Source organism: Hemitrygon akajei, chromosome 5, assembly GCF_048418815.1.
Source record: "Hemitrygon akajei chromosome 5, sHemAka1.3, whole genome shotgun sequence".
Taxonomy (NCBI): domain Eukaryota; kingdom Metazoa; phylum Chordata; class Chondrichthyes; order Myliobatiformes; family Dasyatidae; genus Hemitrygon; species Hemitrygon akajei.
In genome coordinates this window covers 189,411,242-189,436,428 of record NC_133128.1, presented here as the reverse complement: position 1 = coordinate 189,436,428, position 25,187 = coordinate 189,411,242, and the positions used below count along the sequence as shown (strand labels likewise).

The following is a 25,187-nucleotide window of genomic DNA, read 5'->3' as shown; positions in this document are numbered from 1 at the left end:
TTGTGAAGCACCCCACGCACCCCTCACACAAACTCTTCTCCCTCCTGCCGTCTGGCAAAAGGTACCAAAGCATTTGGGCTCTCATGACCAGACTGTGCAACAGTTTCATCCCCCAAGCCATCAGACTCATCAATACTCAGAGTCTAGACTGACATCTGCACCATTTATTATATTTTAATTTGTCCTCTACTCTGCCTATTGTTTTGTTTATTAATTATTGTACTGCCCTGCACTGTCTTGTGCACTTTATGTAGTCCTGTGCAGGTCTGTAGTCCAGTGCAGTTTTTATGTTTTACATTGTCTTGTGTAGCCTATTGTTGTCTCACGAAGTCTAGTGTAGTTTTGTATTGTTTCATATAGCACCAGGGTCCTGGAGGAACATTGTTCTTTTTTTGCTGTATATTGTACCAGCAGTTTATGGTTGAAATGACAATAAACTGGACTTCGTCAAGTTGAATGAGTGGTTTCTGTGTTGGACATGCTTTGTAATTGAAATCTTTAATCACTAAATTATATTTTTTTCAATAAAATTGAAATTCCTTTAACAGATTTATTTTTTCCCCAACTTTATTTTTAGATCTCTCTGAATTTATTCAAAAATGTTCTAACAGTTTGCTGAAGAAGCAAAAAATTGGAGCCAAGTTGCTGGAAAAAACTAGGAGTTTACGAGTGGAGAACCTGCCTTCTAGCATCAGTGAAGATCTTCTAAAACTATACTTTGAAAGTCCTAAATCTGGAAATGGAATAGTAAGCTCCGTAGGAATGACACTGGAGCATAATGCAGCTGTGATCTCTTTTGAAGATTCTGAAGGTAATGTATTTTGGAAAATAATGATGGGTTAGAAATTTATGAACATTTAAATTGAGTTCATTTCACCTATTGGTCTCTAACATTTTTTTTGTTTTACTTGCAGTTCTGGATGTCATTCTGTCTAAAGAACACAAGATTTCTGAAACCCCAATTTATGTCTATCCTTATTATGAATCTATTGGATCAGCTTTATATGGGAACAAAAGACCAGTGGTGAAAATGCCTGATCCCTTTATGTTTAAAATTGATTCCTACATTCTACAGTTTCTTAAACAAGATAAAAAGCGAATTGCAGAAATCATGGACAGAATGTCCTCATGCCACTGCAATATTGCATTCCCAGAATCAGGCCAATCAAACTTGGTCAGTGTTTCCCCGGCACTTTCCAAGCATACGAGTTCATTTGAGAATCTTGCAAAGAACTGGAAAAAGGAGGCTTCAGATCATTTAGCTTCTGTTCTGTCAAAGTACAAGACTAATACAAATGACATAAATAAATCAGTTTGGGAAATAATTCAGAATGATTTGCATCAACATTTGAACCAAAATGTTGTTGTTATTCCAGACACTTCAAAGGGAAAAGTAATCATCACTGGCATAGCTGAGAGTGTAGACATTCTACAACAAACATTTGTATCGATTGTGAATGATGCCATTAAAAAATTAGAAAGGGAAAAACAAAGTATGAATGAGGTAGTGGCAATTTCTCCAGCTAAATATGATTTATTATTAAACAATGGTCTTGAAAGCCGTTTTACCAAACAATTTCCAAATCTTAACATGAAGTACAGCCCAGCTGCATGCCATCTAATATTACATGGTTTATCTTCGGATGTTTATTGTGCCAAAAGCAAGATATTAGAAGAAGTCATTGCAATGAAGGAAAAACAGATTAATCTGGACCCTTGTCTTGTTGACTTTCTACGAAAAGTACACTACAAAGAAGTTTCCTCCCACCTTTTTACATTGAATGGAATCAATGCTGCATTTGACATTCAGGGCAACTCTGTTGTGGTTATAGGCAGTGAAGACGCTGTGTGTGAAGCAGAAAAGCAAATCAAAAGACATCTCACTTTCAAATGTATTGAGATACAAGACATAAGTGTCATTAGAAAGAATGAATGGACAGATACAAAGGGAAAATTAGATAAAGCATTGAATTCCCAAAGTAGACAGCTTGAAATTGAAGAGAAAGCCCTAGACAGGCATGCGCAGATTATTATCTCTGGCTACTCGGATGCTGTCTGCAAAGCATTTGAAAAGCTCAGTGAATTTGTCAAAAAGAACACAATCATTCAAAGAAACATTCCTTTTAAATCTTGTGGAGTGCTGCACTTTTTGATGGCCTTTGAGAAAATGAATGTTCCAGGTGTTCAAATAGAAGTGTATGACGAGGAAAATCATGCAAGTGTTTCTGTCATTGGTCCTGAGGAGAATGTCTGTCAGGCAGAGCGTATACTTACGAATCAAGCTTCCGAAATAGTTAGTAAGATGTTCCAAATGAACACACCGGGAGTAAAGCAGTCTTACAAAGAAAATGAAGAATATTTTGTTTCCACAGCAAAGAGAAAGTTTCATTGTATTGTACGACTTATTGAGCACATGGAAGGTAATGGTGACTTAAGCCCAACTTCCTGTAAATTTCAGATGCCTAATGGACCTGTCATTACTGTTTATAAAGGAGACCTATGTAAGACTCGCGTTGATGTGGTTGTCAATGCCTCAAATGAAGATCTGAAGCATATTGGAGGTCTTGCAAAAGCTCTGTCAGATGCAGCTGGAACAGTGTTGCAAAAAGAGTGTGATCGGATTACTGACCGTCGAGGATCTCTTACGCCTGGTGAGGTCGTTCTTACTGAATCTGGCAGACTACCGTGTTCCGCAGTGATCCATGCAGTTGGTCCAAGGTGGTCAGACACCGATCCAAACACAGCGAAAAAGAGATTAAGAAGTGCCGTGGAGAAGAGTCTACATCTAGCAGAAGCTTATAACTTTAAATCTATAGCGATCCCTGCTATTAGTTCTGGAATATTTGGATTTCCTCTGGATTTATGTGCTGAAATAATTGCCATAACAGTCAGGGAATACTTTGCAAACTTACAAGGAGGGAGTACACTCAGTGAGATCCACTTGGTAAATAATGATGCTAAATCTGTCCATGCTGTTTCTGATGCTGTTCAGAAAATATTTGGTGACCTGATAAGTCATTCAGCTTCACAGCAGGTCAGGATTGCCTCAGGCAACATAAGAAAGAGAAGTGTTCAATGTCTCCATGAAGCCCAAACTAAAGAAGGTCTAAACATCCTTGTCGTCAAAGGAAATATTCAAGATACGACGGTAAGGCTTCAGTGTAACTTATTTATTTGACATTGGTAGTAATTCCAGAAATTGTATTTTACCTTTATTTTTAAATTTAACTTCCTGTTTTTAGGCTGGTGTCATTGTCAACGTCACTGGAAAGGATCTAAACCTTTCTTCAGGCGCAGTTTCCAGAGCAATATTAGAGAAAGCCGGCCCAAGCCTCCAACAATTACTGTGGAAGGAAGGGCAGAGAAAACAGCCTTTCGTAGGAATGGTATATGAAACTCAAGGATGTAATCTTGACTGTAATGAAGTGTATCATGCTGTTGTTCCTCATTGGAAAGAAAGGAATTCAGAAAAGGTAACACATTTTATAGTTACTACTTGTGGAGCAAATCATTTCTTTTGAAAATCGTGTATTGACTTGAAGATTAAATGTAAAATTGCAATTCAGGTCTTGAAAGACATAATCAAAGATTGCCTGAAGAACACTGAAGGATCGTGGCAGGATTCCATTGCATTCCCGGCAGTTGGTAGTGGCAAGCTATGTTTCCCAAAGGATGTTGTTGCAAATGTTATGCTTAAAGCAGTTCTGAAGTTCAGTTCTGAGAGACGGTCAGCTCATCTTAAGAAAGTTTACTTTGTGCTACATCCTGAAGATCATCTTGTTATTCAGGTGGGGATTAGAAGAAAATTACATACCTCGTACTGAATGTTTTTAGCTATAACTTTTTTTGATATATTGAGCATTTTTTCCTTGATTCTGCTTTGTATTTTCTATAGAAATTTGATAAAGTATTTTCAGGTTCTATATGGAATGTGTTTCTGGAACTCTGAATAATTGTTGATTCATTTTCCATCTTGTTGACAACTTCAAATCCTTCCAAAGCAATGCACCTTCAAAGCTAATTTCCTTTCCTTTAATTAACTGCTTTGGTTCACCAAATCAACAATTCTCACAACTCTTTTACAGATTTGTTTCATTTCAACAGCAGTGATACCGTTCTTGGCCTTAGCTAGTTATATGGTGATGAGTATTCCTCCTACATGAACTGCGATTAGTGTTATTTTGCACTTGGGAGTTGATGTTTTTCTTTGAACTGTGCCCATGGTTTTCTTTGTTATGTAGCTGTCTGGAGAAGATGAATCTCAGTTGTATGCTGCATACATACTTTGATAATAAACATACCTTGAACTTTTTTTTTCTCAACTCAAGCTGGTAAAACCTGATGTACAGGCATAGCCAAGTGCACTCATTTCTCAATTCCTGGAAATGTTTGGACTATTCCATGGTGTTTAGTATTGTGGCTTTCTGGAGTTTTACATAAATATTACTGTGTAAGTCTAATTGTTTAATGCTACTGTGCAATGATGTTGGGATGATACCAGTTCATGTTCCATAGTCTTTCAGTTTCCTCTTTTAATTCAACATTTTTCTGGTGTTTTTAATATTATAATTGTTGTATTTAAAATACTTTTTCTCAGATCAAGCTGGTAAAACTTGAGGTGCGGGTATAGTTCAGCATACTCTTGTCTCAATTGCTAGGATCTTTTGGACTATTTTAGTGGTATTTGGTATTGTGGCTTCCTGTAGATCTAAGTAGATATAGCTGTGTAGTCCTATTGTTTAATGGGATTGTGCAGTGACTTTGAGATGATACCAGTTGTAGATATTAAGAACATAAGAAATAGGAGCAGGAATAGGCCATCTGGTCCATTAAGCATGATTGAGTACAGGAGATGGGATGTTATGTTGCAGTTGTATAAGATATTGGTGAGACCAAAGTTTGAATAATGTGTACAGTTTTGGTCACTGACCTACAGGAAAGATGTAAACAAGGTTGAAAGAGTGCAGAGAAAGTTTACAAGGATGTTGCTGGGTCTGGAGGACCTGAGTTACAAGGAAAGATTGAATAGGTTCGGACTGTATTCCTTAGAACATAGAAGATTGAGAGGAGATTTGATAGAGGAATACAAAATTAAGAGGAGTTTAGATTTAGTAAATACAAGCAGGCTTTTTCATCTGAGGTTGGGTGGGACTGCAACTAGAGGTCTGGTTTAACGGAGAACATGAGGGAAAAATTCTTCACTCAGAGTGTGGTGAGAGTGTGGAACGAGCTGCCAGCACAGGTGGTGCATGCAAGCTCGATTTCAGTGTTTTAAGAGAAGCTTGGACAGATACATGGATGAGAGGGATATGGAGGGCTATGGTCACGTTGCAGGTCAATGGGAGTGGGCAGTTTCAATGACTCTGCATGGACCAGATGGCCCAAAGGGCCTGTTTCAGTGTTGTACTTTTCTATGACTCTACTATAGACCTGATACCAGTAGCTATCTTTGTTCAGCAACACACAAAATGCTGGAGGAACTCAGCAAGTCAGGCAGAATCTCTGGAGGGAAATAAACAATTGGCACTTTGGGCTGAGACCCTTCATGGGGACTGGGAAGGAAGTGAGCTGAAACCAGAATCGGAAGGTGCAGGGAGGAGAAGGATTGCAAACCGGCAGGTGACGGGTGAGACCAGGAAAGGGGGAGAAGGTGTGTGGGTGGGGAAGTAGGGATGGAGTGAGAAGCCAGGAGGTGATAGGTCTTCAAAGATGTTAACACCCAGCAAATAAAAACTTTCCACTACTGATCCCTCAGTGAGCTCTGGTGTGTGATCCCTCAACTTCCCCTTCCTGAAGTCGACAATCAGTTCCTTGGCCTTACTGATGCTGAGCGCAAGGTTGTTGTGGTGACACCACTCAACCAGCTGATCTATCTCAGTCCTGTAGCCTCCTCATCACCGTCTGAAGTTTCGCCAACAACAGTTAAGGGAGGTGATGGGAAGGTGTGAGAGGTTTACCAGATGGAGAATGGAAAAGGAGAAAAGGGTGTTGTGAGTAATTACTGGACATTAGAGAAATCGATGTTCGTGCATCAGGTTGGAGACTACCCAGATGGATACCCAGTGTTGCTCCTTCATCCTAAGTTTAGCCTCATCATGGCAACAGAGGAGGGCAAGTTCCTCCAGCGTTTTGTATGCATTGTTCCAGATTTACCAAATCTCATTTTTATACTTTGTTCTTGTTTAGGTTTCCTTTATTTTTACCCAACATTATGGAACTTTGAACATAGAATATAACTACCCACAATGTTGTGTCAACCTTTTAACCTACTGATTTACAAGGATAACACAAGTGAATCTACAGATGCTGGAAATAAATAAAAACACAAAATGCTGGCAGAACTCAGCAGGCCAGACAGCATCTATGGGAGGAGGTAGGTAACTGCTGATGAAGGGTTTCGGCCCAAAACGTCGTCACTACCTCCTCCCATAGATGCTGTCTGGCCTGCTGAGTTCTGCCAGCATTTTGTGTTTTGATTTACAAGGATGTTGCCTGGATTGGGCAGCATGCCTTATGAGAATAGGTTGAGTGAACTCGGCCTTTTCTCCCTGGAACGACGGAGGATGAGAGATGACCTGATGGAGGTGTATAAGATAATGAGAGGCATTGATCTTGTGGATAGTCAGAGGGTTTTTCCCAGGGCTGAAATGGCTAGCACGAAAGGTCACAGTTTTAAGGTGCTTGGAAGTAGGTACAGAGGAGATGTCGGGTAACTTTTTTACGCAGATTGTGGTGAGTGCGTGGAATTGGCTGCTGGCGACGGTGGTGGAGGCGGAGATGATAGGGTCTTTTAAGAGACTCCTGGATGACTACATGGAGCTTAGAAAAATAGAGAGCTATGTGTAAGCCTAGGTAGTTCTAAGGTAAGGACATGTTCAGCACAGCTTTGTGGGCCGAAGGGCCTGTATTGTGCTGTAGGTTTTCTATGATTCTACTCTAAGGTCAGTCTAACTCTTCCCTCCCATAAAGCTCTCCATTTTTTTTTCTTACATCAATATACCTATCCAACAATCTCATAAATGTCCCTAATGTATCTGCCTCTACCACCACCCTTGGCGTTTCATTCTTTACACCCACGACTCTCCGTGTATTTAAAAAAACAGCTTACCACTGACATCAGTTCTATACTTTGCTCCAATCACCTTAAAATTATGCCCCCTTGTATTAGCCATTTCCATCTTGGAAAAAAGCCATCTTGTACACCTTTATCCAAGTACCTTCTCCTCTTCTTTAGCTTCAGAGAAAACCCCGAGATCGTTCAATCTATCCTCATAACCTGTTCTCTAATTCAGGCAGCAACATAGTAAATCTCCTCTGCACCCTCTCTAAAGCTTCCACATACTTCCTATAATGAGGCAACCAGAACTGAATACAATATTCCAAGTGTGATCTAACTAGGGTTTTATAGAGTTGTGATAGAATCAGAATCAGGTTTATTATCACCAGCATGTGATGTGAAATTTGTTAACTTAGTAGCAGCAGTTCAATGCAATACATAATCTAGCAGAGAAAAAAAATAATTAAAATAATAATAATGAATAAACAAGTAAATAAATTACACTACGTATATTGAACAGATTTTTTAAGAAGTGCAAAGACAGAATTATTGACAGGCAAACACAAGGAAATCTGCAGATGCTGGAAATTCAAGCAACACACACAAGATGCTAGTGGAACGCAGTAAGCCAGGCTGCTGCAGAACTATTGTATTTTAAAAAAGATGGTGTCCAAAGATTCAATGTCCATTTAGGAATCAGATGGTAGAGGGGAAGAAGCTGTTCCTGAATGGCTGAGTGTGTGCCTTCAGGACCTGTACCTCCTACCTGATGGTAACAGTGAGAAAAGGGTCTGCCCTTGGTGCTGGGGATCCTTAATAATGGACACTGCCTTTCTGAGACTCCTCTCCTTGAAGATGCCCTGGGTACTATGTAGGCTAGTACCCATCATGGAGCTGACTAGATTTACAACCTTATACAGCTTCTTTCGGTCCTGTACAATAGTCTCTCCATACCAGACAGTGATGCAGCCTGTCAGAATGCTCTCCACGGTACAACTATAGTAGTTTTTGAGTGTACTTGTTGACATGCCAAATCTCTTCAAACTCCTAATAAAGTATAGCTCCTGTCTTTCTTCCTTTATAACTTCCTTGATAACCTGTTGGACCAGGTTAGACCCTCAGAGATCTTGACACCCAGGAACTTGAAACTGCTCACTCTCTCCACTTCTAATCCCTCTATGAGGATTGGTATGTGTTCCTTCATTTTACTCTTCCTGAAGTCCACAATCAGCTCTTCCGTTTTACTGACATTGAGTACCAGGTTGTTACTGCGGCACCATTCCACTAGTTGGCATATCTCACTCCTGTATGCCCTCTGGTCACCACCTGAGTTTCTACCAACAATGGTTGTATCATCAGCAAATTTATAGATGGCATTTGAGCTATGCCTAGCCACGCAGTCATGTGCATACAGACAGTACAGCAGTGGGCTAAGCACACACCCCTGAGGTGCGCCAGTGTTGATTGTCAGCGAGGAGGATATGTTAAGGTTCAAAGATTAAGTTTAATGTCAGAGAAATGTATACAAAATACATCCTCAAATGTTTTTCTTGACAATCTGTGCGGATAGTGGTCTTCCAGTTAGGAAGTCAGGGATCCAATTGCAGAGGGAGGTACAGAGGCCCAGGTTCTGCAACTTCTCAATCAGGATTGTGGGAATGATGGTATTAAGTGCTGAGATTACCATGTGACTCTTGAACACAATTCAGTGATTGATGAAGGACAATAGACCATACACCTGCTCAACAACCCTATCAACTTGCACAGCGTCTTTGAGGGGCCTATGGACATAGACCCCAAAATCAGTTATATGGATGAATTTAAAGTGGGGGGATATATTGGAGGCAGTGTTTAAGGGTCGGCACAAAATTGTGGGCCAAAGGGCCTGTACTGTGCTGTACTATTCTATGTTCTATGTTGTATCTCTTTGTTCCCCCACCCTGTTAAGAATATGGCCAGTAACCCTGTAGTCTGTGACAAATTCAACCATCCAGTGTGGATCACCTCACACTTCTGTAGGTTGAACACTGTCACTTCTCAACTCAGCTCTGCGTCCCATCAATGTCCCTTTGTAACCCTCGACAACTTTCTACACCATCCACATCAACCATAAACCTTCAGGTCACCAACTCTTTCTCTTCCTCATTTATAAAACTCACGAAGAGCAAGGGTCCCAGAACAGATTCCTTCAGAACATCACTGGTGTGGTGAACTAGATATACCTGTCTGACTGCTCCTGTGGCTCCTCCCACAGACTCCTGTATAAAGGCGACTGTGGGCTGCTGCTCTCCCTCATTTTCCCCAGGATGTAGTGTTGTTTATTCTTCCAGTCAATAAAAGCCGATATCTCGTTTCCTAAGTCTCAGCGTGAGTTATTGATGGTGCATCAACTGGTCACCAACCTGAAGATAGAATACATTCCACCTCAAACTACACTCTTCCTTCTATGTGAAAGCCAATTCTGAAGCCACACAGCCAAGTTTTCCTGGATCCCATGCCTCCTAATCTTCTGAATCAGCTTACCATGGGGAACCTTATCAAATGCCTTACTGAAATCTATATGCACCACATGCACTGCTCTAACTTCATAAATATGCTTTATCACATCTTCAAAGTATTCAATCTGAATACTCATGAGTCATGAGCTGCTCCTCACAAAAGTCATGCTGGCTAACCCTAATCCAGATGCTCACAAATCCTGTCTCTAAGAATCTTCTCTAATAATTTCCCCATAAGGTTCAAAGGTACATTTATTATCAAAGTATGTATGCAGTATACAACTCTGAGATTCATGTTCCACGAGACAAAGAAAACCATGGAAGCTGTTCAAAGAAAAACATCAACCACCCCCCCCCCACAAATTGCACAAATAGCAACAAGAACATCAAACCCCCCCTCCCCACGCAAAAAAATTGTGCAAACTGCAACAAGATAAAATGAGCACCACTGAATTCTCGCTGATGTATAACTGACTAGTTTATTATTAAGATGGTGATTCAGTGTGTTTCTTGGAATACTAACAGTGTTTTGTTGTGTAGGCAATGTCTCAGGAATTCCAAAAGGTTTTTACAAAGCAGCCAAAAACTGCAGTTCCTATTGATCAGCCGAAATCCACGGGTAGGTCAGTTTATTGCAAATGCTGATTAGATCTTGTTTATTTTCCCAGATCACAAACAGATAAAAAAATATACTTTGTTGCCAAGTGCAAAGTTTCTTCATCTTTGTCAGATTGCAAGTATTTAAAACTTCAATAAAAAACTTTGCTTCTCCTTCTTCACTCTCTCTGAAGATTTTTTAACGTAAATACTCCACTAAATCTTTTGAAGGAAATTTGTGAGTCCTTTTTCAGGCTTGCTTCAGGAAGTGAAAATGAGCTGAGCAGTAAAATTACTGGATGTGTTTAGTAACAAGTTTTGAGGTTACTGACACTGGGAAAATGTAATATCTTCATCCTTGGGCCACTGAAAATTGATGATGTGCATTCTACAGTGAGAAATGCATTTTCTGCTTGCTCACGGTCCTTTTCATCACTTACTATGCATGTTGGAATGATATCTAGCTCCCTAGAAGGCTACAGTTTACACAACATGCAGGCAACTCAAAGAAACTCAGGAGAAATCAGTCTATCTAGTTTTGCCCCTTCCAAACTACATCTGTGACACCTCGTACACTCTTGATCTTTTCAATAATTTCAGGTTCCCTGGCCTCCATCATCTTATTTTTACCATGGAAGTCCAGTCCCTATACACCTCCATTCCCACCAGGAAGGCCTCAAAGCTCTCTTGTTTTTTTTCCTGGACACCAGAGCTAACGAGTTCCCCTCCACCACCACCCTCCTCTGCCCAGTGGAACTTGTCCTCACTCTAAATCATTTCTCCTTTGGCTCCTCCCACTTCCTTCAAACAAAAGGGCACTCAATGGGTCCCAGCTCTGCTCGTCTGTCGGCTATATGAAACAGTCTGTGTTCCAAGCCTACACTGGTGACCATCCCACACTTTTTCTATGCTACATCGATGACAGCATTGATGATGCACCCATGCTGAACTCATCAACTTCATCCATTTTGCCTCCAGCTTCCACCCTACCCTCAAATTGAGCCCATTTCTGACACCCCCCCGCTTCCCTTTCTCAATCTCACTGTGTCTCTCTCTGAACTCAGCTTATCTACCAATGTCTAATACAAACCCATGGACTCTCACAGCTACCTGGACTACACCTCATCCCATGCTGCTACTTGTAAAAATGCCATCCCCTTCTCTCAATCCCACCGTCTCCACTGCATCTGCTCTCAGAATGAAGTTTTTCATTCTAAAGCAAAGGAGATGTCCTTTTTTCAAAGAAAGGGGCTTCCCTTCTTCCACCATCAACGCTGCCCTCGAACGTGTTTCTTCCATTTCTTGCACATCTGCTCTTACCCCATCCTCCTGCCACCCTATCAGGGATAGGGTTCCTCTTTTCCTCAACTACCGCTCCACCGGCTTCCACGTCCAGCACATAATTCTCTGAAACCTCCGCCACCTCCAACAGAATCCCACTACAAAGCACATCTTGCCCTCATCGCTCCCTACGCGACTCCCTTGTCCATTCATCCCTCCTGGCAGTTATCCTTCCAAGTGTAACAAGTGCTACACTTACCCCTATACTTCCTCCCTCACAATCAGGGCCCTAAACAGTCCTACCAAGTGAAGCGACACTTTACCTGTGAGTCTGTTGTGGTCATATGCTGTGTTTGGTGCTCCGGATGTGGCCTCCTGTATATTGGTGAGACCCAACGTAGTTTGGGAGACCACTTCGCTGAGCATCTACACTCCGTCCTCCAGAACAAGTGGGATCTCCCAGTAGCCGCCCGTTTTAATTCCATTTCCCATTCCTATTCCGATATGTCCATCAGTGGCCTTGTCCACTGTTGTGATGAGGTTACGGTTAACGTTGGAAGAACAACATCTTATATTCCATTTGTCGGCACGAGCATCAGTTTCTCAAACTTCTGGTCTTGCTCCCAACTGTTTCCCATCCCCTTATCCCCCAGCCCCCACCTTATCTCCTTGCCCGCCCATCACCTCCCTCTGGTGCTCCTGCCTTTTTCTTTCTCCATTGTCTTCTATCTCTTTCACCAATTAACTTCCCAGCTCTTCACTTCATCCCTCTCCCTCCAGCTTTACTTCATCCTTCCACCTATCCCCTCCCCCACCTTTTAAATCTACTCCTCAGCTTTTTTTCTCCAGTCTTACTGAAGGGTTTTGGCCGGAAATGTCGATTGTACTGTTTTCCATATATGTTGCCTGGCCAGCTGAGTTCCTCCAGCATTTTGTGTGTGTTGCTTAGATTTCCAGCATCTGCAGATTTTCTCTTGTCTGTCTAGATCTTGATGATTTATTCCCTCTAGTCACCTTTTAAGTGTTGACCTTCCCATGCCTGATTGCAAAAAACAAAAACAAATGAGGACTGCATAAGCAATGTATTATCCTGTTTCTAAAGACTATCTGATTAGTAAAATAAAATGGTCTATGAAGAAATGTATAATTGAGATATCTTGGAACCATTTTACAGGTCTTTTCATTGGAAACCTATCTGAGACGGCACCTGGTCAGGCTGAAATGCCAGTAGGACCAATCTTACTACAAGTGGTATCAGGAGATATAACAAAGGAGAGCACAGATGTCATTGTCAACTCATCAAATGCCAATTTTACACTAAAAGCAGGTATTTTAACACATTGTTCTAAGATAACTTGAAAAAGAACCCAATTCCCTTAATTTTCATATTGATTTTATTGGCTAAGAATTGACTGCATTTTACTGCAATTGTACAAGGGTGCCTTGCTGTTATTGCAACTTTTAACCTTGCAGATGTGATTAAATTGGAAAATCCAGGTCTCGAAGGTTTCAAAGTAGGGTCTCGGCCAGAAACGTCGACAGTGCTTCTTCCTATAGATGCTGCCTGGCCTGCTGTATTCCATCAGCATTTTGTGTGTGTTGTTTGAATTTCCAGCATCTGCAGATTTCCTCGTGTTTGCTCTTTAAAGTACATTTAATATTGGAGTAGCTATAAGGTATACAACCTAAAATTTGTTCCCTTCACAGACATCCATGAAACAAAGAAACCCCATAGAATGATAGAAACATTGAAAACCCTGACCCCCTTTGCACAAGCAGTAGCAAAAGTATTGACCCTCCCCCATGCCAGGAGAAGCACTGACTCCCCACCTACAGTTCAAGGCGCTGAGTCTCCATCCCACACTCTCCCCCACACATTCCCCCCCATACTCTCCCCCCCGCAGTCTCTCCCATCCCCCCTTCTCCCCACTCTCCCCCCCCCCCCCCGGTCTCCTGCCTGTCTGACTCTCTCTCTCTCTTGCAAAAACGAGAGTGGAGACCAGTAACTCGCTGTTCCCCCTTTCTCAGGGACAAACAGGTGCATTGTCTCCGTCAAAGAAGAGAGAGAGGGATTGCTTGAGCACAGGGGCCTTTCTCCAAGAGCAGACGGTGATTAGCAAATATGCGGCCTGCTTTCTTGATGTTTCAGTCTTCACTTAGTGAAATTCGCAAGGAATCAGTTCACCCATGACTTCCGATCTCCCAGCCCCAAAGGTGTGCATCTTCCAGGCAGATCCTGAGATCGTGAAGCATTCGGCCACACAGTCAGGAATCTGCCAAGTATGCCTGCTGCTCTGTAGGTCCCATATTCAGTCAGTACAGATAGACATTAACAGATTCAGCATTGCAAAAATTGAGTAATTCTATTACGGATTTGTTGAGTATACCTGCAAGAAAATTAATCTCAGGGTTGTATATGGTGACAAACAAGAACTTTGATCATAAATTTACTTTGAATTGCTAACCTTCTCTGTTGAAGATAACTTAAAAAGTTAAGTCTAACACATATGGGATCAAAGGATTTATTTTAATGAATGACAATTACTGCTGAAGAAACTCTCAAATGTTGGGTATGAATTTTATGTAGATATCATCTCATTTACTTAGGAAAAAGTAAATACCCAGCAGGTTTTTAAAGCAAGTGTAGTCTGTCTCATTTCTCACTTTTATGATCCTATCTTTATTTCCCTAGCCATAGTATATTTTCTGTATAAGATTTAAAGTCGGCTTCAGTTTGATTTTGTATGTTGTGGATTGTGCTGTGCCTCATTCAATGAATCATAGACACTGCATAGAAATGGGGCTTCAGTCCACCGTCCTTCAAGTACCCCTTTTCGAACACACTAATATTATCCTGACCCAGTTTATTCTCTGTACATTCCCATCAGCTCACCCCAGAATCTACCACTTACCAGTATTTATTTTATTTAGTGACGCAGTGCCCTTTTGGCCCTATGAGTCACGCTGCCCCGGCAACCCCTGACAAGCCTGATTAACCCTAGCCTAATCACGGGAAAATAATTACGGTAACCTACCTGGTACGTCTTTGGACTGTAGAAGGAAACCAGCAAACCCACAGAAAACTTTTACATTCCATGGGGAGGCTGTTCAGAGACTCCTTACGGAACGGAATTGAACCCTGGAGCACCTTGAACTGTAATAGCATCGTGCTAACCACCATCATGATGTGGTGCCCAATGTACTATGGGAATTTACAGCAGGGGAGGGGGAAAAAAAGCTAAATACATCAGGGATGGGGTAAGAAGGGGAGGAGGGGCATTAACGGAAGTTAGAGAACTCAGTGTATCAGGGATGGGGTAAGAAGCGGAGGAGTCTTCTCCCATTGACTTCTCTAACTTCCGTTAATGCCCCTCCTCCACTTCTTACCTCATCCCTGATATATTTAGCTTTTTTCCCCTCTTATTCTCTCTTTCCGCCCATCACCGCCTGTTCTCCAACTCCCTCTGGTGCTCCCCTCATCCTTTCTTTCTCCCTAGACCTCCCGTCCCATGATCCTGTCCCTTCTCTAGCTCTGTATCCCTTTTGCCAATCACCTTTCCAGCTCTCAGCTTCACCCCACTCCCTCCGGTCTTCTCCTATCATTTCTCATTTTCCCCTCCCCCTCCTACTTTCAAATCTCTTACTATCTTTCCTTTCAGTTAGTCCTGACGAAGGGTCTTGGCCCGAAACGTCGACAGCGCTTCTCCCTATAGATGCTGCCTGGCCTGCTGTGTTCCACCAGCATTTTCTGTGTTGCTTGAATTTCCAGTATCTGCAGATTTCCTCGTGTCATACTTAATCACATTTCATTTTGCCAAAAGGAAAACTAAAAATGGAGACAATAAAAAGAGATGCTTGGATTTGTGATGCAAAGACATAGTTGTTTGTAATTAGAATTAATCCACCAGGAATACTGTCAAGTGTAGATCTCTGTCAATTCATGCACAGTTGCTTTTAAAGTATCAAATATGATCAATAAAAAGGCAGTTGTTGGTTAAGAACTGAGTTCCTCCAGCATTTTGTGTGTGTTTCTCTGCTTAAGAATAATCTAGTTTTCCTATTAAATTTCATTTGCGATTAAATTTCAGGTGTCTCCAAGGCGATTTTTGATGCTGCTGGTCCAACTGTGGAAGCTGAGTGTCATCAGAAAGGTTTGGAATTTGTTTTCTTTTACAGACCCAAGCAGCTTCCAGCTCAACAATCTCTTTGCCTTTCTGCCTATAATGTACAATAGGATTTTAATATTTTAGTATTAAACTTAAGCTTCCAATGGGCAAAATATTATGGTGCCTTGGAAAAGTATTCAGCCCCCACGATGATGTTCACATTTTATTGTCTCGTTTCCTAAATTTAAAATATATTGAAGTTGGATTTTTGTTGAGCTAATCTATAAAATATTGTGCATCATGTCAAATCAAAAGAAAAACTCCAAAACGTCAACAATTTACTAAAAATTAAAAACAAAAATTGTGAGGCTGAAAATGTATTCATCACTTTTTTAATTACTATCCAATACTTTATATTACCTTACCAACTCATGCAATTTGTTGATTTAGAGAATTAGTGAATCATTTGTTTTCAATGAATTCATACAGTTCTCTGTAAGGAACAACTGTATGGTAGATTTTCAACAGACCAAACCAAACCAAAGACAAAAGTGCATTCAAGTCAAGTCAGGGAAATTATATTAAAGAAGCACAAATCTGGAGAAGGGTACAAGACTATCTCAAAGACACTGAACATCTCTCGGAGCTCAATGAGGTCCATTGTAAAAAAGTGGGGAAAAAATCGGAAACCAGAGCCATGCTGCCTAGGTCAGGTTGCCCCTCTAAACTTAGCTGCTGGAGAAGAATGGCACTTGTAAGAGAGGCCACTGTGATGCCAACAGCCACTCTGAGTGAGCTGCAGAAGTCACTGGCTGCAACTGGAGATGATGTTCATGGTTCCACAATTTCTAAGGGCTTGTACAAAATGGGTATTTATGGAACAGTGGCAAGCAAGAAGCCCTAGCCAAAGAAAAAACATATTCTTGCCCGCAAAGTGTCACTTAGAAGATAATATAAACATGTGGAGGAAGGTCTTGTGGTCGGATGATTCTGAAGAGGAACCTTTTGGCCTCAACCCTAAGCAGAATGTGGGGCGTAAATCTGATATCCCAAAAGACTACTGGCTATAGTAGCTGTGAGAGGTGGTTCAACTCAGTAATGATCAAAGGAGAATGAATAGCTTTACACTGTTGACATTTTAGTTTTTGAATTTTTAGTTTATCATGCTTTACAATTCTCAGTTTTTTTTTTGGTGAGGGGGGCTGTTCTATGAAAAAAGGAACCTGTGATTCAGAAATAAAATATCTCGGTGAAATTGATCAAAAATCCTGGTTGTAGTACTCATTTATGTGAACAAAGTGTTAGGGGCTGAATACTTTTACAAGGTACTGTATACTAAATCAAAGGCAAGGATTTTATGTAAGATTATCAAGAAATGTAATGAGACAGAATCAGTGCCTCTCTAATTATGGAAGAGGTATCAATAGAGCTGCCAAAACACCTCTATGCAGGTCAGAAGGTAGAACAACAGAAATAGAAAGCAGAACCACAGAGGCCTAATGCTTGACATAAAACTTTTTTCCAAGACTATTCTCCATGCACTTTTTGCCAACTTACCCTCTGACTTTGTTTTTTTTAATATTTCAATCTCTAGATCTCAGATGTCCTCAGGCAAACATTTCATTCCACTGCCCTCACCAAATTTTTCTCATTATTCATATTAAGTGCAGAATATCAAAGTTATCTTATTCTAGGGTGGCTAATGCTCCCAGACATGACGACACATGCAAAATATTTCAAGGCTCCTTGAGTCTACCCTTGTTTGTATGTCTTGATTTGACCACAGCATCTGCAGTGTACTTTGTGTGGGCTCTACCCCGATCTCAGAAATGTGTCTGTTTCCTGATGTACCAGCTTCCTCATTCCTCAGTGCTACAACAAATGTTTAACAAAGATGCTGAATGGACAGAGTCCAAAGAAGGATATGAGCAGGTTTTTTAAATGAATTACAGGAAAATCTGCAGGAGGATTTAGAGAAGGAATTCCACGTTATATGCCACATCGTATGAAGTGGGTGATCATCGTCTATCCATGACTATGATTGTTCTTGGAAATTTTTTCTGCAGAAGTGGTTTGCCATTGCCTTCCTCCGGGCAGTGTCTTTTACAAGACATGTGACCCCAGCCATTTTGGTTTGTGATGTGCACCAGCTGCTCATATGACCGTCCACCATCTACTCCCATGGCATCATGTGACCCTGGTCCGGGGGCTACAACTTGCCCAAGGGTACTTTGCAGACTAGCGGAGGGAAGGAGCGTCCTACACCTTCTTTGGTAGGGACGTACTGTGTCTCCACCCCGCCACCCAACAGTGGATGGGTCAATCATGTGCGTGGTTGACAAGGTGAAAGAATGCTGAACTTCGAGAACATTACAAAGCTGGAGGGGTGAAGTCATGCAAGATTTTATACAATCAAATAAAAGGTTTAAATCAACACATTGTGGAAGAGGTAGCTTGTGTTGTTTAGCAAATCAGTGAGCGATAGGAATGTAAGGTGAGATATTGTATAGTGCCACAAGTCAATTTTTTTTTAAATTCATGGCAGCATGGTGGTAAGTGTGACACAATTGCAGCTTGGGTGGGGGCGGGGTGGGGGGTTGGAATTTAATTCCGGTGTCCACTGTAAAGAAGTTTGTGTGTGTGTGTTTTTTCCTCCAACAGTGCAAAGACGTAGCAGTTAGCAGGTTAATTGGTGATTGTAAATTGTCCTGTCATTAGGCTAGGGTTAAATAGGTGGGTCATTGGGCCAGAAGGGGGGCCTGTTCCATGTTTTATCTCTAAAAATATTTTAAGAATTTAACAATCTCTATTCAAATAGACACCAGCAGTATACCAGAAATACGAGAGTATAGGGGGTGGAGGGTGCAGAAGCGAGTGTCATTTCTATTACTAAGAGAAGCTGAAAGATCTGAAGTAAAGTAATCTGGACCAGATGATCTACACCCAAAGGTTCTGAAGGAGGTGGTTGAAGAGGTTGTGGAGGCATTAGTAATGATCTTTCAAGAATCACTAGATACTGGAAGGGTTCCTGAGGACTGGAACCATTGATAGAAGTAGGTTGTTAGATTCTTGATTTGTCAGGGCAGGAGTGTATATGGGGGAAGGCAGGTGTTTGAGGCTGGGAGAAAAATATGGATCAACAATGATGGAATAGTAGAGTAGACTCAATGGGCTGAAAAACCTAATTCTCCTGTGTCTTATGGTTTAGCTATTAGTGGACAGGAAAATTTAATTGTTATTGATGTAATGACTGCAGAACTTAAATGATTCTTTCTTTAATTCATAGGCTCACAGGCAAACAGTGCAATAGTAATAACAAGTGCAGGAAAACTGCGGTGTCAAGCTATAATTCATATGGTTGGACAAACAGATCCAACTAAAATCAAAGCTACAGTTGGTGAAGTTCTTCAGCTCTGTGAACAACTGAAATTCTCCTCAGTTGCTTTCCCTGCCATTGGTACAGGTTGGTATTCCTGTTAATGTTTTTTATTCCTCAACACTTTTTATTTCTCTTAACGTTTTTTATTCCCCACTCCTTTTGGAGTTTCCTTATATACTGAGAAGAGCCAAGATACTAATATCCAGGTCAAGACAGGAACTATATACATAAATTGTGTTCTAGTTCAACTATTGTATATCAGAAGAATTATGCAGTAAGATGTGGGAATGTCATTAGTGGATTATGATAATAGGAAGGCAGTTGGTCTGAAAATGAGCTTGAGATTAAACAGGCAAGCAGTCATAACCTTGGGTACCTTGGGTACAGTTTAGATGAAAGTGCATACCGTAGTGCTTACTTCCACGATGCATGCTACAACTGGAGAACTTAATCTGATAATTTGTGTGAGAGATGCTATGATTTTGCGATTACCAAAATCTAAAGAGGATGACAAGGTAGAATCTTGATCCTGATGTAATCTCTACGTTTCCACAGTGGGACCATCCACTTCTGCAATGGTTGGTTTCATACTGCCCATACTCCCAAAGTGCCCCATTCTTGTCCTTGTCCTGATCAGATCAATTTGTTACATGTTGACTTCGTTGGCTTGGGCTCATCTGACTGACCTGTGTGAGCTTCTCGTTGGATCTGACTCGGGGCTACAAGCAGTAGACTTGTGCCACAGGTAACTTGCTTCAGACTGGTTCAATCCTGTTTAGTCAGGCCCATCAAACACTGGGCTCAGGCTATTTCAGATCGCAGGGCATTCTTTCTACAAGCTTGCTATTTTTACATAATGTAATAAATGGTTTCAGGTTTGGCTCTTGTTGAGCCATCCCTAAACAGATTACAAAATGGTGGCTGCAAGAACAGTCTCACAAAATGGCAGCTTTCATTCCTTTGACCACATGGCAGGAACAAAAACATTTGTTTTTTCAACTTCTCTTACCCTTAGCTTGTTCATGTTAGCTGATTTACAGATGTTAATTCTTTCTAGCCAGCAGATTCCTGCAGGACACCTTTAGTTACAGACCTCAAGCCAGAATAAGTCCTGTTGACCACTATTCTCTGTCTTCTGTAAGACAATAGGACATGGGAGGAGAATTAGGGCCACTTGGCTCTTTGGGTTTGCTCATGGCTGATTTATTATCCCTCTCAACCCCATTGTTCTTCCTTTTCATAACTTTTATCACCTTACTAATCAAAAACCACTGCTTTAAATGTACCCAATGACTTAACCTCCACAGCTGTCTGTGGAAATGAATTCCAGATTCACCACGCAGCATATCCTTTCTTAGATATGAGACCCAAAACTGTTTGAAATACTCCAGATGTGTTCTGGCAAATGCATTGTAAAGCCTCAGCACTGCATGCTTGCTTTTAAAAAGGGTGACACAGTAGTGCAGCAGTTAGTGTGAAGCTGTTACAGTTTGGGGCAATTCAGAGTTTGGAGTTCAATTCCGGCACTGTCTGTAAGGAGTTCTCCCGTGAACCATGTGGATATCCTCCCGGATGCTCCAATTTTCTTGCACAGTCCAAAAACGTACTGGTTACTAGGTTAATTGGTCACTGTAAATTGTCCTATGATTAGGGTAGTGTTAAATAGTTGGGTTGCTCAGCAGTTCACCTCATTGAGCTGGAATGGCCTCTTCTGCACTGGATCTCTAAATATAAATACAATATTCTAGTTCTTTAGAAATGACTGCTAACATTGCATTTGCTTTCCTTACTACCAACTTAACTTGCAAATTAACCTTTAGGGAAAATCCTACATGAGGAATCCTACTGAATTTACTTCCCATTTAGAAGGTAGTCTACGCCTTCTATGGGCATGTCCATTTTGAATCCAAATGGACAGATCATTATGGATCCCATGCATTTTGATCTCCCAGATGAGCCTACCATGAGGGATCTTGTCAAATACCTTACTAAGCTCCAATAACCAGCGCTCTTCATCAATCACCTTCATCACCTTGAGAATCATAGTCAAGATCTAAAGACATGCCTTGCCCCACACAAAGCCATGCTTACAAACTCTAATTAGGCCATGGTTTTTCAAATGTTCAGAATCCTATCCTGAAAATGGACAAGGGAGAGCCAGTGGAGGCAGAAAGGGAAGGGGTGGCCACTAGACAGCGTAGCAGTAGGCAGGTAGTGCAGGAGTCCCCTGAGGTCATCTCCCTCCTAAACAGATATACTGTTTTGGATACTGTTGGGGGAGATGTCTCATTAGGGGAAGGCAGCAGCAGCTGAGTTCACTGCACCATGGGTGGCTCTGCAGCACAGGAGGGAGGGAAAAAGAGTGGGAGAGCTATAGTGATAGGGGATTCGATTGTAAGGGGAATAGATAGGCGTTTCTGCGGCCGCAAACGAGACTCCAGGATGGTATGTTGCCTCCCTGGTGCAAGGGTCAAGGATGTCTCTGAGCGGTTGCAGGACATTCTGGAATGGGATGGTGAACAGCCAGTGGTCGTGATGCACGTAGGTACCAACGATATAGGTAAAAAAACTGGATGAGGTCCTACAAGGTGAATTTAGGGAGTTAGGAGATAAACTTAAAAAGTAGGAACACAAAGGTAATAATCTCTGGATTACTACCAGTGCCACGTGCTAGTCAGAGTAGAAATGGGAGGATATTTCAGATGAATGCGTGGCTTGAAAAATGGTGCAAGGGGGAGGGATTCAAATTTCTGAGGCATTAGAACCAGTTCTGGGGGAGGTGGGACCGGTATAAACAGGACGGTCTGCACCTGGGCTGGACTGGAACCAATGTCCTAGGGGGAGCGTTTGCTGCTACTGTTCAAGAGGCTTTAAACTAATGTGGCAGGGGGATAGGAACAAGTGCAGAGAGACAGAGGGGTGTAAAATGAGGGTAGAAGCAAAATGTAGTAAGGTGAAAAGTAAAAGTGACAGGCAGGCAAATCCAGGGCAAAAAGCAAAAAGGGCCACTTTTCAACATAATTGTATAAGGGCTAAGCGTGTTGTAAAAACAAGCCTGAAGGCTTTGTGTGTCAATGCGAGGGGCATTCGTAACAAGGTAGATGAATTGAATGTGCAGATAATTATTAATGAATATGATATAGTTGGGATCACAGACACATGGCTCCAGGATGACCAAGAATGGGAGCTCAACATCCAGGGATATTCAATATTCAGGAGGGATAGACAGGAAAGAAAAGGAGGTTGGGTAGCATTGCTGGTTAGAGAGGAGATTAACGCAATAGAAAGGAAGGACATTAGCCTGGAGGATGTGGAATTGATATGGATAGAGCTGCATAACACTAAGGGGCAGAAAACGCTGGTGGGAGTTGTGTACAGGCCACCTAACAGTAGCAGTGAGGTTGGGGATGGCATTAAACAGGAAATTAGAAATGCGTGCAATAAAGGAACAGTAGTTATAATGGGTGACTTCAATCTACATATAGATTGGGAGAACCAAATTGGTAAGGCTGCTGAGGAAGAGGATTTCTTGGAATGTATGCGGGATGGTTTTCTGAACCAACATGTCGAGGAACCAACTAGAGAGCAGGCCATTCTAGATTGGGTATTGAGCAATGAGGAGGGGTTAGTTAGCAATCTTGTGGTGCGAGGCCCCTTGGGTAAGAGTGACCATAATATGGTGGAATTCTTCATTAAGATGGAGAGTGACATAGTTAATTCAGAAACAAAGGTTCTGAACATAAAGAAGGGTAACTTTGAAGGTATGAGACGTGAATTAGCTAAGATAGACTGGCAAATGATACTTAAAGGGTTAACAGTAGATATGCAATGGCAAGCATTTAAAGATCGCATGGATGAACTACAACAATTGTTCATCCCAGTTTGGCAGAAGAATAAACCAGGGAAGGTAGTGCACCCATGGCTGACAAGGGAAATTAGGGATAGTATCAAGTCCAAAGAAGAAACATGTAAATTAGCAAAAAATAAGCAGCACTCCTGCGGACTGGCAGAAATTCAGAGACCAGCAGAGGAGGACAAAGGGCTTAATTAGGAAAGGGAAAAAAGATTATGAGAGAAAGCTGGCAGGGAACATAAAAACTGACTGTAAAAGCTTTTATAGATATGTGAAAAGAAAAAGATTGGTCAAGACAAATGTAGGTCCCTTACAGTCAGAATCAGGTGAATTGATCATTGGGAACAAAGACATGGCAGACCAATTGAATAACTACTTTGGTTCTGTCTTCACTAAGGAGGACATAAATAATCTTCTGGAAATAGTAAGGGACTGAGGGTCTAGTGAGATGGAGGAACTGAGGGAAATACATGTTAGTAGGGAAGTGGTGTTAGGTAAATTGAAGGGATTAAAGGCAGATAAATCCCCCGGGCCAGATGGACTGCATCCCAGAGTGCTTAAGGAAGTAGCCCAAGAAATAGTGGATGCATTAGTGATAATTTTTCAAGTCCTTAGATTCTGGATTAGTTCCTGAGGATTGGAGGGTGGCTAATGTAACCCCACTTTTTAAAAAAAGAGGGAGAGAAAAACCTGGGAATTATAGACCGGTGAGTCTGACATCAGTGGTAGGGAAAATGCTAGAGTCAGTTATCAAAGATGTGATAACAGCACATTTGGAAAGAAGTGAAATCATCGGACAAAGTCAGCATGGAATTGTGAAAGGAAAATCATGTCTGACAAATCTTATAGAATTTTTTGAAGATGTAACTAGTAGAGTGGATAGGGGAGAGCCAGTGGATGTGGTATATTTAGATTTTCAAAAGACTTTTGACAAGGTCCCGCATAGGATATTAGTGTGCAAAATTAGGGCACATTAGGGGGCATCTCTGCCCCCTCATTGGGGGCAGAGTACTGACATGGATTGAAAATTGACTGGCTAACAGGAAACAGAGTAGCGATTAACGGGCCCCTTTCGGAATGGCAGGCAGTGACCATTGGGGTACCGCAAGGTTCGGTGCTGGGACCGCAGCTGTTTACAATATACATTAATGATTTAGATGAAGGGATTAAAAGTAACATTAGCAAATTTGCCGATGACACAAAGCTGTGTGGCAGTGTGAAATGTCAGGAGGATGTTATGAAAATGCAAGGTGACTTGGACAGGCTAGGTGAGTGGGCGAATGTATGGCAGATGCAGTTTAATGTGGATAAATGTGAGGTTATCCACTTTGATGGCAAGAAAAGGAAGGCAGATTACTATCTCAATGGAATCAAGTTAGGAAAAGGGGAAGCACAACGAGATCTAGGTGTTCTTGTACATCAGTCAATGAAAGCAAGCATGCAGGTACAGCAGGCATTGAAGAAAGCTAATGGCATGCTGGCCTTTATAACAAGAGGAATTGAGTATAGGAGTAAAGAGGTCCTTCTGTAGCTGTACAGGGCCCTGGTGAGACCCCACCTGGAGTATTGTGTACAGTTTTGGTCTCCAAATTTGAGGAAGGACATTCTTGCTATTGAGGGAGTGCAGCGTAGGTTCACAAGGTTAATTCCCGGAATGGCGCGACTGTCAGATGTTGAAAGATGGGAGCGACTGGGCTTGTATACACCGGAATTTAGAAGGATGAGAGGGGATCTGATTGAAACATATAAGATTATTAAGTGATTGGACACGCTGGAGGCAGGAAGCATGTGTTCCCGCTGATGGGTGAGTCCAGAACTAGAGGCCACAGTTTAAGAATAAGGGGTAGGCCACTTAGAACAGAGATGCGGAAAAACTTTTTCACCCAGAGAGTGGTGGACGTGTGGAATGCTCAGCCCCAGAAGGCAGTGGAGGCCAAGTCTCTGGATGCTTTCAAGAGAGAGTTAGATAGAGCTCTTGTAGATAGTGGAGTCAAGGGATATGGGGAGAGGGCAGGAACGGGGTACTGATTGTGTGTGATCAGCCATGATCACAATGAATGACGGTGCTGGCTAGAAGGGCTGAATGGCCTACTCCTGCACCTACTGTCTATTGTCTGAACCTTACATGTGCATGCTTTTCATTCTTGATTAAATTGAACAGCTCTCTTATCTGAGATTCCCTTAGTTTACCATTCTTTTCCTTTCTCTCCCTGTGATCACATGGGCTTCTTTTGGGGTCTCCATTTCCTCCCAAGCTGTCAAGGACCTACAGGTTAGGATTAATAGCTGTGGGCTCACTATGTTGGTGTTGGAAGCATGGTGCCACTTGCGGGCTGCCCCAGCACATCTTCGGACTTCAGGCCCAGGGTTTATAGAAGTGAGGCGAAACAGCAATGAGCTCATGGACTGTATATGG

At 41.7% G+C, this 25,187-nt stretch overlaps 1 protein-coding gene across 2 annotated transcripts in view; it reads left to right on the top strand.

Moving 5' to 3' along the window:
- Nucleotides 1-25,187, top strand: part of LOC140728587 (protein mono-ADP-ribosyltransferase PARP14-like) — a 66,585-nt gene that overhangs the window by 20,833 nt on the left and 20,565 nt on the right. For both annotated transcript variants that reach the window (XM_073047553.1, XM_073047552.1), the window contains exons 6-13: nucleotides 578-811; nucleotides 915-3,148; nucleotides 3,243-3,473; nucleotides 3,567-3,788; nucleotides 10,096-10,174; nucleotides 12,608-12,760; nucleotides 15,522-15,584; nucleotides 18,826-19,002. In XM_073047553.1, coding sequence (XP_072903654.1) covers nucleotides 578-811; nucleotides 915-3,148; nucleotides 3,243-3,473; nucleotides 3,567-3,788; nucleotides 10,096-10,174; nucleotides 12,608-12,760; nucleotides 15,522-15,584; nucleotides 18,826-19,002 — 3,393 coding nt within the window. The remainder of the gene's footprint in view (nucleotides 1-577; nucleotides 812-914; nucleotides 3,149-3,242; nucleotides 3,474-3,566; nucleotides 3,789-10,095; nucleotides 10,175-12,607; nucleotides 12,761-15,521; nucleotides 15,585-18,825; nucleotides 19,003-25,187) is intronic.